Below are 12,892 nucleotides of genomic sequence, written 5' to 3'. Positions count from 1 at the left end.
CATAAAACTATGAACTGCGCATGACCGTAGTGATAAGGAAAGTGTAGCCCACGACATCTCCATTCCAAGTCCACAAAGTTAAAGAACAGAAGGGGATCTGAAGCCCGGGAGTTCACTTGATCTCTGAGACCTTACCTTTCCCTATTTCAAAATACTATACACATACACAATTACTAATTATTTAGATTTATTTATTTTAGTTGTATGTGTATGCTTTGTTGTGGGTTTTTATTTTCCTTTTTTTTTTTTTTTGTCTGTATGTATATATGTGAACCATATGGTGTTTTGAACTTAAGGAAGCCAGAAGAGGGTGTCCGGTCCCCTGTAGCTGGAGTCACAGAGAGTCGTGAGCTGCCATGTGGGTGCTGGGAATTGAACTCAGATCCTCTGGAAGAGCAGCCAGTGCTCATAACTACGGAGCCATCTCTCCAAGTCCTAAATGAACACTTCTTAAAAAGAGTAAATTGAGGGGCTGGGGAGATGGCTCAGCAGTTATGAGCACTGACTGCTCTTGTGAAGGTCCTGAGTTCAAGTCCCAGCAACCACATGGTGGCTCACAACCATCTGTAATGAGATCTGACGCCCTCTTCGGGTGTGTCTGAAAACAGCTACAGTGTACTTACATTTAATAAATAAATCAATCTTTTTTTTTTTAAAGAGTAAATTGAGACTCCGAAAGTTGAAAAGGCTTGTCTGAGTCCACAGTAGCACTCTCCTAGTACTTTGTACTTCTCAGGACACAGCTAGGAAAGATACCAATCTGCAAGATCTTTATTGATTTTGCTTTTCTAGCTCTCTTACATATTATTCTTGTGACTATTGTTGCTGTGTTTGTGTTGGGTGTTTGTATTGTGCATTCATGTGTATAGGCACAGGCTTGCCACACACATGGAGATCACATGCTAACACACAGTCTCAGTCCTTGGCTGTCATCTTGTTTCCACCTTCCATCTCACTGTGAAGGCGCTGCGATTATGGACATGTAGCAATGCAGCTTTATGTGGGCTCAGGGATTTGAACTCAGAAACTCATGTGTGCCAGGCAAGCACTTTAACCACTGAGCCACTCTCTAGCCCTTAAGATTATATTTAGTAAGGACCAAGGCCAGTTTCAATGTTATCAGAACAATAAGGGGTTCATGTAATATAGTTAACAGTGAGGCTTGGTTTGAATCCTGACTCAGTCACTAGCAGTATGATCTTCTGCATACTATATACTATATATAAAATATAATATGCATATATATGTTAGCATATTATATAACATTATTATATAACATATTATATGCTATATGAATTTTATATTATATGTGATTGCATAATACATACACCATATAGCATGCATATTATATAGTATATAATATTTTTTGCATCATTTATAAAACAAAAATAATACTCTTTGCCTTACAGGATGGGCTAGCAAGGCAGTTAAAAGTGTATATTCTTGACGCATGCCTGTACTACCAGCACTTGTGATGTTAGAAGTATCAGCCATTGGTTCAATGTTACCCTTTGCTACATAGTGAGTTCAAGACCAATCTAAGCTGCATAAGACCCACGTGGTGGTTGTGCATACCTTTAATCCCAGCAATGGAGGGGGTGCAGAGGCAGGCAGATCTCTGTGACTTCAAGGCCAATCTGGTCTACAGAGTGAACCAGGGCAGCCAGGGGGAGGTACACAAAGAAACCTTGTCTCCAAAAACCAAGAAAACAAACCAAAGCAAAAACAAGACCCATCTCAACTCCTACCCTGTCCACAAAATAAACAACAAACAAACAAATAAGAAAGCATATTATGTTGCCAAATATAGTGTCAAGTGCCAGCTCCTGAAGGCTGGCCTGAGAGGATCATTGAGCCCAGAGTGGGAGTCCATCCTGGGTAACTCAATGGGGAACTCCCTCAAAGAGAGAGAGAGAGCTCAGAGAGCGAGATTGAAAGCAAGATGGGCAAAAACGAGGAGAAAAGACAAAAGAGAAAAGAAAACAAATTTTAAGTGCACATTTCAAAGCTAGGCTTGGTACCCAGGCATGGTGGCACAGCCCTGGAGTCCCAGTACTTAGTAGGTAGAGACAGGAAGAGCGGCTCAAGAAATTCCTCTGGTATGTTGCAACTTGAAGCCACCCTGGGCTGCAGCAGCTGGGCATAGTGGTGCGCACATCTTTGATACCAGCCCTCAGGAGGCAGAAGTAGGCGGGTTTTTGTGACTTCTAGGTCACCTGTGGTTATATATAGTAAGACCCTGTCTCCAAAAATGTTCTAGAGTTCTACACTTCTTGGATTTGTATCCTTATTTAAACACTCCATGGCTGCATGGTTTGGGCAAAATAATCTCTCAAAACCTCTTTGCCTGTATAGCAAAATAGGCAATCGCTCAAAAGGTTATCACAGATATATAAAGTGCTCTGATACACAGCAAATCTAAAACAAATATTAACTAGTTTTCTTTTTGAGTTTGCTTATTTAAAGCAGATGCATCAAACAGGGCTGAAGAGGTAGTTCAGCAATTTAAAGCACCTGCTGTTCTTGCAGAGGACCTGAGTTCAGCTCCTAGTACCCACATAGAAAGGCAGCTCGTAATAACCTGTTAACTCCAGCTCCAGGAGGTCTTATGCCTCTGGTCTCTGAGGGCGCCTGCATTTACATGAACACATGCATGTGTGCACGCATGGGACACACACATGCGCACTCACATACACACACAATTAAAAATAAAATGAGGGGGCTGGAGAAATGGCTCAGCGGTTAAGAGCACCAACTGCTCTTCCAAAGGTTCTGAGTTCAAATCCCAGCAACCACATGGTGGCTCACAACCGTCCGTAACAAAATCTGATGCCCTCTTCTGGAGTGTCTGAAGAAGGCTACAGTGATCTTTAAAAAAAAAAAAAAAAAAAAGCAAGATCTTTTTAAAGGACAGAGATGCATGATAAGCTATCTTTTGGAGACAAGATCTTGCTACATCATAGGGTAGACTGGCTCCTGCCTCCGTCTCCTAAAAGCTGGGCTTCCCGGTATAAGGTATGTGATAATTCATATATGCTTGGCCCAGGGAGTGGCACTATTTGAAGGTGTGTCCTTGGAGTAGGCGTGTCACTGTGGGCATGGGCTTAAGACCCTCACCCTAGCTGCCTGGAAGTCAGAATTCTGCTAGCAGCCTTCAGATGAAGATGTAGAACTCTCAGCAACTCCTGGATGTGGCCATATTCCTGCCTTGATGATAATGGACTGAACCTCTGAACCTGTAAGCCAGCCCCAATTAAATGCTGTCTTTTATAAGACTTGCTTTGGTCATGGTGTCTGTTCACAGCAGTAAAATCCCAACTAAGACAAAACATTATACTTAGTCGTAGTAACTTTTTAAGATTTTTTTTTAAATTTTACATATATGGGTGTTTTGTCTACATGGGCACCCACATGCCTGTGGTGACCATGAAGGCCAGAAAAAGGCATAAAGTTCTCTGGAGCTGCAGTTACAGATGTCAGCCACTATGTGGATGCTGGGAACAGAACTTGAAGTGTTCTTAAACCCTGAGCCATCTGCCCAGTCCCCATAATAACCTTCTATTACTATTCTATGAACCTTTGAGAACAAGAGGTGCGAGTTGCTAAGGAAGAGATGTTAAAACTGAGCTACCATCAATGGATACTGGAATTGGAAAACCAACAGCAAAAGTCACCTCTCCTTGAACTCAGGAAATGGGAATCCCAGAAGCTACCCCTAGGCTTTGAACTAGTCTGTGCAGCGCCTACCTAGCAGCTTGACCCTCTATTTGAGGTGAGCTTTCTCTCTTCAGTCTCTGTAGGGCAGTGGTTTACAACCTGTGGGTCTGGACCCCTCTGGGGTTGCCTAACAGATGTTAACATTACGATTCACAACAGTTGCACAGTTACAGTTATGAAGTAGACGCAGAAATAATTTTATGGTTGGGGGTCAGCACAGCATGAGGAACTGCATTTTTAAAGGGTGGAGGCGTCAGGAAGGTTGAGAGCGCTGCTCTAGGGCAGTGGTCCTCAGCAGGAAGTGATTTTATCCAGAGGACATTCAGCAATATCTAGAGACATTTTTGGCTGTGGCAATTGAAACATGCTACTCTTATCTGGAACCAGGGATGCCAGGGCATCATACCCTACATAGGACAGCCCCTTATAAAACCACCATTCTCACTTCCACAGTATCAGCAGCCTGACGAGAAGGAAGCCCTACTCCAGGGCCAAGGAACTCTTTCTTGGCTTAGCAGGATGCAAGTGGGATTCAGAGAAGTGGAACAAGATGCTAGGGGACCCTGGAGACAGCCACTGTAACTACCAGAAAGGGATCCAAGACAGCTTTTCCGCCGGGCGTGGTGGCGCACGCCTTTAATCCCAGCACTCGGGAGGCAGAGACAGGCAGATTTCTGAGTTCGAGGCCAGCCTGGTCTACAGAGTGAGTCCCAGGCAGGACAGCCAGGGCTACACAGAGAAACCCTGTCTCAAAAAACCAAAAAAAAAAAAAAAAAAAAAAAAGACAGCTTTTCAGCTTTTCCCTGATCACCATAAAAAACAAACAACAACAACAAAACCCCACAAATTTTTTCATATGTTATATTTCATTAATAAATAGGTTTTCTTCTTTAAACACAGAACATATAACAGATTGAAACGCTCCCCCACCCCACCCCCAGTTCCAAAGACAAGAGTCTATAAAACAAATGCCAACTGTACCGCCCCAGGGGCAGGAAAGTCTGGTGACCCCCCTCCCATCAGTCCTGCCCCCACAGCACCACCACCCCCACATTCTGCAAGAGAAGGGGGTCTGGGGCTTCTCCCTTGGGTCCTGGGGACTTCAGTAAGTAGCATGTGGATGTATGATGTCACCTCTCCATGATGCATGGGTTAGGCAAAAATGAGGGTTCCCTCTTAGGTCTGGTCAGCCCTCGCCCTCCTGGTTTCAGTGATGGAGCGTCTGGGTTAAGCCCCGAAGGGAGCTGTCTCCAGCCTTTCACGGTCTCCAGTCCATTGCCACTTCTTTAAGGGGAAGAGAAGGGATCAAGGACCCTCCCACCCCAAGCCTGCATGGGAATGCTGTATGGAAAAGGCATGATGTCGAAGGTGAGGCCAGTATGTCCCCATCTCCCCAGTCTTTCCTCTGGAGTAGGGGGACACTGGGGCAACGACCCCCTCCACAGCCTAGTGCCAGGCTTGGGGTGTGATGGTTTTTGCTTAATGTCAGGCCCTCCTGCCAGGCCTGGCATCTTCTTCAGTCCCATTCCTGTCTCCTTCTAAAGCCCTCTGTGGCCATCAGAAAAATGTCACATCCGGTGTCTTAAACTGTCTCATCCTCCCTCTCCCCGTGCCTCTGCACCCCAAGGGAGGAAGTGGGGGTCTGTCTCCCCCGCCTCCGGCTCTGACTTCACATGATGGAACAGCTTTTGGCCTTTTCCTTCTTGAATGTAGTTGAGATGAGTTCAGAGCGACTGGGGAGGTGGAGGAGTCGCTTGGAGAGGCTTCGGACGGGGCTCTTCGGGGGCACTGGGCTAGACTTGTTCAGACACACCATGGATGCTGTCCGGAAGATGCTGTGGATGCTTGTCTCGGAAGTGAAAGCTGAGCCCTCCAGGTAGATTTCTGCGCCCAACTGCTTGGCTATCGCACAGCCCTGTGGGAGGGGTGTGGTCATGAACGCAATGGCTTAGGATGACTAAGGAACAGTGTGACATTCTTTCCAAATATCATACATGTCCTCTCAAGTGTCCATTCTAGCAAAACATCAGGGTTCCATGCATCCCCCCACTAGCCCACTATTGGTCTTCCTCCAGCCCCTGCCAGCATTCACAAAGGTGAAAACAAACTGCAGCCTAGAATCACCTACAATGTTTTAAAAAGGCATACTGATGCCGGGCAATGGTGGTGCAAGCCTTTAATCCCAGCACTTGGGAGGCAGAGGCAGGCAGATTTCTGAGTTCGAAGCCAGCCTGGTCTACAAAGTGAGTTCCAGGACAGCCAGGGCTACACAGAGAAACCAAGTCTCAAAAAAAAAAAAAAAAAAAAAAAAAACCCAACCCAAACCAAAACATATTTCTTTCATGCGAGTGTCTGTATGTCTGTGTGCAAGCTCACGCCACAGCATCCACAAGCAGGTCATCCACGGACAGTTTGGGGAAGCCAGTTCTGTCCTCCCACCACGTGGGTCTCAGGGATCAGACTCGGGTCATCAACTTAGTGGCAAATGCCCTTCCTTCCCCTTTAGCCCCTCGTGTTAGGATGTTTAAGATTCCCCCTAGGGGGGTTCTAATAAGAAATATTAACAAGCATTCTTTTTTTTAAATAATTATTCCTTTTCTTCTTTCTTTCTTTCTTTCTTTCTTTCTTTCTTTCTTTCTTTCTTTCTTATATGTAAGTACACTGTAGCTGTCTTCAGACACTCCAGAAGAGAGCATCAGATTTCGTTACGGATGGCTGTGAGCCACCATGTGGTTGCTGGGATTTGAACTCAGCACCTTTGGAAGAGCAGTCGGAGATCTTAACCGCTGAGCCATCTCACCAGCCCCAACAAGCATTCTTTTTTTTTTTTTTTGAGACAGGGTTTCTCTGTGTAGCCCTGGCTGTCCTGGAACTCACTTTGTAGACCAGGCTGGCCTCGAACTCAGAAATCTGCCTGCCTCTGCCTCCCGAGTGCTGGGATTAAAGGCGTGCGCCATCACGCCCGGCCCAACAAGCATTCTTATACTCCTGTGTGCACTAAAATTATTCTGGGGGCTGGTGAGACATCTCAGTGGAGGGAAGCAAAGAGTTCCCACCAAGCTTGGCAATCTGAGTTCAATCCCAGAAACCCATGTGGCAGAAGGAGAGAACCAACTCTCGAGAGTCCACACATGCACGTGGCATGTACCACTCACACAATTAAACAAGTAATTAAAAAGTATCCTCCGGTCTTGTCATAGAAATACAGATTTCCATGTCTTTCTCCCAGAGTTATTTTACAGGCAGGGAACTCAGAATTCAAAATTCTAAACAGTTACTTCTTTCTGTTTGTTCATTTTAATTTAGTTTTGTTTTTTGTTTATGGTTTTTTTTGTTTTTTGTTTTTTGGTTTTTTTGAGACCAAGCCTTATTATGAAGCCAGGCTGGCCACAAACTTGGAATCCTTCTGCCACCGCCTCCTGAGTTCTGGGATTACAAACTATTACAGACTATACCCAGATCTAACAAGCGTCTTTAATGAGTCTGATACATATGGCTTAAAAGAAAAAAAAAACCTTAAAAATGCTGGCACACACATGGGAGAGGCTCACAGGCTAACTAACCTATGGTAGGACTCTAAGTAAACAAGTTCCTGCCACCCCAACCCAGGTGACACTTTGCTATTTATAGATAGCCCCCTAATACTAATTTTATCTTGCCATAGCCTTTTCTATCCCACCTGTGCACACATGCGTGTGCCACACACACACACACCTGCTCGTAGGAGATGGGTGCCTGCTTCTGGTGGGACAGTTCCATTAGAGTGCTCAGGTCTGTTCGAAGATCTGTCTTGCAGCCAATCAGCAAAACACGTGTGCTGGGACAGTAGTCTAGGATTTCTGTTCTCCACTGAGCGAAGGGGGAGAGGAAAGAAAGTCAGTGCCTGACAGAGACCAGGAGTCCAGCTGGCACCGGCCAGCGCATTGCTCAGATTATCAGGTCCCTCCCTGCCTTCCCTCTGAGTCACAGCATCTCTGCTGCACTAATTACATCATCTTCCTGCCCATGAGGCCTTTGGTGGCACCAGTGTGCTAACCCAGGATCCTATCCGTTCAACAGCACAGTGGCCGATAGGAACACAGGGCAAGTCCCCCACACCCTGCCACACAGAAAGGACATGGATCTGTCTTCTTTCCCAGTCAGAAGGCAAACAAACCCTGAATACCTGCAGCTGGGAATGAGACAATCTCTTCCTTAAGAAGCTAGGCAAGTCCCACAGCATTTCCCGCAACGTCTCAGTGTGGGCAGATTCTGCCACTGGGAACCAGCTAACTGAGCTCTGACCTGCCTGACTCAGTGGGCCTGAGATCACAGTCCCAGAGGATGCTTCCACAAACACACACACACTAGAAGGTTCTCTGAGTCTTCAGTATCTCCCACAGACTGGCCTTTAGCATAGTAGGATAGGAGAAAGGCAGAAGGCTAAGGGGAAGGAAACCCGGGTTCAACCCAGAGCCACACAGCTAATGGTAAGGCTTCAAGCAAAACGAGTCTTTCCTGGCTGATGGACAGGAGGATTGTGGGACAAGGCCCCTTCTTGTTCTTCTAGGTAGAAAGTATACATTTATCCTCCCCTGCACCCGCAATCCTGGGTGCTGAACCCAAGGCTTTGCTTATGCTAAGGAAGCAATCCCTAACTGCGAATCATCCGGGGCTCCGTTTGATTTTTTTTTTTTTTTTTCTTTTCGAGACAGGGTTTCTCTGTGTAGCCCTGGCTGTCCTGGAACTCACTCTGTAGACCAGGCTGGCCTCAAACTCAGAAATCTGCCTGCCTCTGCCTCCTGAGTGCTGGGATTAAAGGCGTGCGCCACCACTGCCCAGCTGATTTTTTATTTGGAGACAGGGTCTCACTAAATTCTCTGATCTCGAACTGGCTCCACAGCCCAGGGTGAACTTGAACTTGCTTCGACACCCCTCCCCACCCCCAGGAGCTAAGCTAAGCTCATTAGCAGACACCACCACCTCCAGCTCAGCCTCACCTTCTTGAGTGCACTGTCCATGGTCTCTGGACGGCTGATGTCAAAGCACAGCAACACCGCATCTGAGTCGCTGTAGCAGAGTGGACGGACATTGTCATAGTAAGGAGAGCCTGGTGTAAGGGGAGAAGAGCTGAGAGTGAGGCTGAGAGTTAGCTACTGCGTCTCCTCTGCTCTGGAGGCCTAAGCCCAGGCAGGGATCCCTGGGGAATGTAATCTTTGATCCCTTCAAGGCCAGCTCTGTATCAGGGCACTGAGCTATTTCATAGAAGCTTGGGACATGACCATCTGCCAGGAACCATTTCCCCTGGTCCTAAAAGTGGGGTGAGCAGAGGGTGGAGTCACTCTGTGTCTGGGTTTCCTACAGTGGGTTTAAGATGTACTCCTACCAGAGCATCCCAGAAGATGCTGCCAGTACCTATAGAGAGACAAGGATTTGACTCAGGTTCCCTTCACCAGAGCCTGCCTGCTGCCCAACCTCTGCTTCATTCTCCTGCTCTAGGGTCTTCCAGTGAAGAAATAGCCCTGCCTGTTACATAACTGGCTGCCCTGATTCTTTACCTCAGGGGTCAGAACTTTAGGAGGTGGGGGGGCACCCAGAATTTAGTGTTCTACTCCTTACCCACCCAAGTCAGCTTACACGGAAAAGAGCAAAGGGAATATGGTGGCCCCCACCCCTCAGACCTCAGGGTGGTGATCCCAAAGAGCAGAAATACCAATAGCTGTGGAGTTCGAGGCCAGAGCAAGGGTCCTTGGCAGAGGGGAAGAAGGCAATTCAGACCCAGGGTCTAACGGGGTGAATGCTAGGAGCTGAGCCTGGCCCCCTCCACCCTGGGTAAGGAACAGTAGCAGATTTGGAATCCAGACAATCCGTGCTTAGAATAGCAAGCAGCCCCTCTCCCTGTACTGCAATCACCATGGAAACTGGGGGGAATCCAAGCTGAGGTGGGGGTGTCGGTCATAAAAAAGAAGAAGTAAGGGGGAGTTGGGTAGCTGCCTGCTCCTTCAGCAAGCCACCCCCATCTCTTACTGAGGTGAGGTGGGGGCTGGTCTACAGCAGCACTGAGGCAGGGGAGTGCTGCGGTACTGGGGGAGGGGGAGGGGAAAGGGGAGGGGAGCGGGTCTCCATTTTGGCTCCAAGCAATCCCCCTCCCCTGAGGCCAGCAAGTGAATAACAGAAACAGGTTCAGCCCCAGACCAAAGGTAGTGAAGCTCTCCATCCTACACAGTCATTTCCTCTGTCCTTACAGGGACCTGGTTTAAAACAAGGATAACTGATTGCCTTCCAGCCTTTTGAAATGAGGGGGTGGGGTGTGACCTAGGGTAAAAAGACCATCCTGGCTGGTTTTCCTTTATCTGGGTTGGGATTGAAGGACTGTGGGGGTGGGGTGGGGGCATCGAGGGTGGTAATGAGGAGAGAGAGATGAGCCGCAGCAAGGTTCAGGGAGGATTGGAAGGTGGGAGGATACAGCAGGAGAAAACCCATACATCACGCAGCCACGCTGCATTCTGGTCCGATCCAGCCAGCACAGCACAGTCCAGGATAACCAGAACCCTGCCTCCCCTTTCCTGGAACTGCAACGGAGGACCGTGGACCCGCCTGAGGAATTTTGGTTGTGGGGAGAGCGAAAGAAATATCTATCGTTTTCTGTTTACCCATTCCTTATCCCCGGTCTTCCCAGACCTTACAATTGGAGAAGCAGCACAAGATTGCTTCACAGAAGCTGGGTGGCACATTTATCACTCATGCAGGAGAACCTTAGTGCTCTCCAGCTTCCCCGTAAACTCGGGTTGAGCACGTAGAAAATATCCTTTTTGGCAAAGCATGGATTTTTCTTTTCTTTCTCACATGGCTGGCACTTTACTCTTTAAGGATGTCTGAGACAGACTGTTAGAAAGAGGGGCTGGGGTAGAGAAAGTGGGAAGGGCTCAGAAGCAAAGCTGAGCTCTAAAGGGCTTGGGAGCGGAGAGTAGGGAAAACATTGCTTTCTACATTTCCAAAAGATAGACAGGGCATCTCCAACTCACCCCAGCCCAGGGAGAAATGATAAGAACTAGACCCCCATGTGCTCAACTGGACACTGACCCCAGCGTGGACATGCCCTACATTTACTGCCCCCCCCCCAAAGCATCGATGATGAAGCGATGCATCATCGTCTCTAAGCCGCAGCCTCTGACGGGAGGGCTGAGTTGCGGCAAGCAGACAGCTTCGGCCTGAGATGCAGGAGAGCGATATTCCCTCCAAAGCGGGCGGGCGGGCGGGCGAGCGGCTCTCTGCCCCGCCACAGCTGCCTCCAGCAGCACCCTCCTACCTCATTTAACTTTGCTCTGGAGAACTAGAGAGGGAGGGAGAGAGGAGGGAGAGGAAGGGAGAGGAGAGAGACAGAGACAGAGGAGACTGTCTGGTACTCCTGGGGAGTTCTCAGGGCTCCCTTCGCCTCACCATCCAGAGGTGAACTAGACCAGAGACCCAAATGGCACCCAGGCTTGTTCACTGCCTTCCAGGTTCCTCTAAAATCATCAAAGCCCCAACCAAAGAATTTTTTACATTCCTTCCTTCGCTTTCCTGGCAAGCACCTATCTTCAAAGGTGGATTCCGCCCCCCCTCCCCTCTTAAAAAAGCAGCAGCTGCAGCTAGCCAATGGTGGTAGGATGGGGCATTTGGGGGTACAGTCTTACCTGAGGTGTCCCAGAGACTAAGCTCCACTCTCTGTTCCTCTGTCTCCAAACAGGCTGTGTAATTCTCAAACACGGTAGGCACATAGGTCTACGAGGAGACAGGAAACGCTCACACCCCGGCAGCAGCATGCCCTCAGAACCCCACACCAAGCGTTGGCTACACATGCGCCGAAACACCAAAGTGTCAGATGGTGAGAAGCCAGAGGAGGGGGAGCCATTGGGGACTGTAGAGGTATTGGCCTCCCCAGCCTGGGACAAACCCCCTACATCCTAGCTGGTCTGCCTCTCATCTCTAAATGTGTGTCCCATTTTTCAGAGCCACAAGCCAGTTTTAACCTGTCTTCTGCCCTCTAGTCCCTTGGCACAGGTGAACAGGCGAAACAGCAGAAGCCTGCGCAGGGGGTGGGGGGGGGCACCCTCATAGAGCCTTATAGGAGGGGCAGGCAGGTACTGCGTCAAGAATGAAGCCCAGGCTCTCGGGAGCCTCCAGGTCTCAGGGATGAAGGCAAGTGGGAGGGGATATGATGGGTAAAGAGGTGAGGAGGACCGGGCGGCAGAAGTGGGTCAGGTCTCTGGGGAAGCAAGACAGGGCAGTCCTCCAGCCAGAAGGCAAGGCAGGGTGGGGCTGCCTGCGGGTGGTGGAGAGCGCTGTCCGGGACAGGTGGGGATCGACCCCGGGACGGCAGGGAAGCTCACCTCGGGATAGCAGTCTTTCGCTAGCACCTGTAACATCGCCGTCTTCCCACACTGCACGTCTCCCACCAGCACGAGCTTACACCTGACCACCACTGGCTGCGGTGTCCGTCTCTCCTTCATGGCTGCAGCCTCGGAGGGACGTGGACTCACTCGGGTTCAGGGAGGAGGAGGTCGCGCCTCAAGTGTCCGCACTAGCACACTAGCGCCGGTTCCCCGCCTGCCTGCCTCCGACTGAGGCGGAGGAGCGCAAGGCTCCGCTATAAGTCTCAGACTGATCCAATCACAAGAGGAGGCGGACTCTGTCCAGGCCAATCCCTAAGGTGGGATCCCCTGCTGCAGCCAATAGTAGGAGACTCCGAGTCAGCGCCCTCTTCCTCCCTTCCTTTTCTGTTAAAGCTGCACGGTGGCTTCCTCCTGGAAGGGGATTCCCACGCTTTTTGTGTTGCTGTTAGGAGGTCAGGAGGGGACTGGGAGTAAAGCTAAGTGCTCTCTGAGTGTCTATGAATTAGTGTCAAGACCCACAAAGAGCTATGGAATCAGGCTATAGGGTCTGTCCCAGGAAGACCGCAGGACCTGCCTAAACTATGGACAGGTGGGTGGCATCTCTGGGGGGGAGAGGGTGACTCCTTAATTTTATATAGTTCCTATTCACACTGGTTCCACTTCTGGGATCTCCAATAGACGTCTCTGCTGTCCCTCTTTTACAGCCTGACTCCCTTCTTCAGGAATCGCCTTCCCCAAAACAAATCAAGAAAACAAAACAAAACAAACAAAAAATACGGCTCCTAACCCAGAGATAGGCAAAGAAAACAAAGGAGGGCGTC

General features: G+C 48.9%; 1 protein-coding gene across 1 annotated transcript; it reads right to left on the bottom strand.

The window, feature by feature from the left end:
* Positions 1 to 4,703: 4,703 nt before the first annotated feature.
* Rnd1 (Rho family GTPase 1) lies at positions 4,704 to 12,286 on the bottom strand. Its single transcript, XM_021183872.2, has 5 exons — positions 12,069 to 12,286; positions 11,373 to 11,460; positions 8,697 to 8,806; positions 7,432 to 7,566; positions 4,704 to 5,632 (listed from the first exon to the last, which is right to left on the bottom strand). Exons 1-5 carry the CDS (start codon positions 12,186 to 12,188, stop codon positions 5,387 to 5,389), a joined length of 699 nt encoding a protein of 232 aa, XP_021039531.1. The 5' UTR covers positions 12,189 to 12,286; the 3' UTR covers positions 4,704 to 5,386.
* Positions 12,287 to 12,892: the final 606 nt, after the last annotated feature.

This window comes from Mus caroli, unplaced genomic scaffold (genome assembly GCF_978045245.1).
Source record: "Mus caroli unplaced genomic scaffold, Mus_caroli_1 scaffold_16, whole genome shotgun sequence".
Classification (NCBI taxonomy): domain Eukaryota; kingdom Metazoa; phylum Chordata; class Mammalia; order Rodentia; family Muridae; genus Mus; species Mus caroli.
The sequence above is the reverse complement of the archived record's forward strand: the minus strand, read 5'-3'. Positions and strand labels throughout refer to the sequence as shown.

What these genes read in the sequence shown, in the direction of transcription:
- Rnd1 (XM_021183872.2), bottom strand. Translation starts at nt 12,188, where the DNA reads ATGAAGGAGAGACGGACACCGCAGCCAGTGGTGGTCAGGTGTAAGCTC. An exon ending in CGAAAGACTGCTATCCCGAG is followed by an intron (nt 11,461 to 12,068) that starts GTGAGCTTCCCT and finishes GTCTCCTCGTAG; the next exon opens with ACCTATGTGCCTACCGTGTT. An exon ending in TAGTCTCTGGGACACCTCAG is followed by an intron (nt 8,807 to 11,372) that starts GTAAGACTGTAC and finishes CCCTTACACCAG; the next exon opens with GCTCTCCTTACTATGACAAT.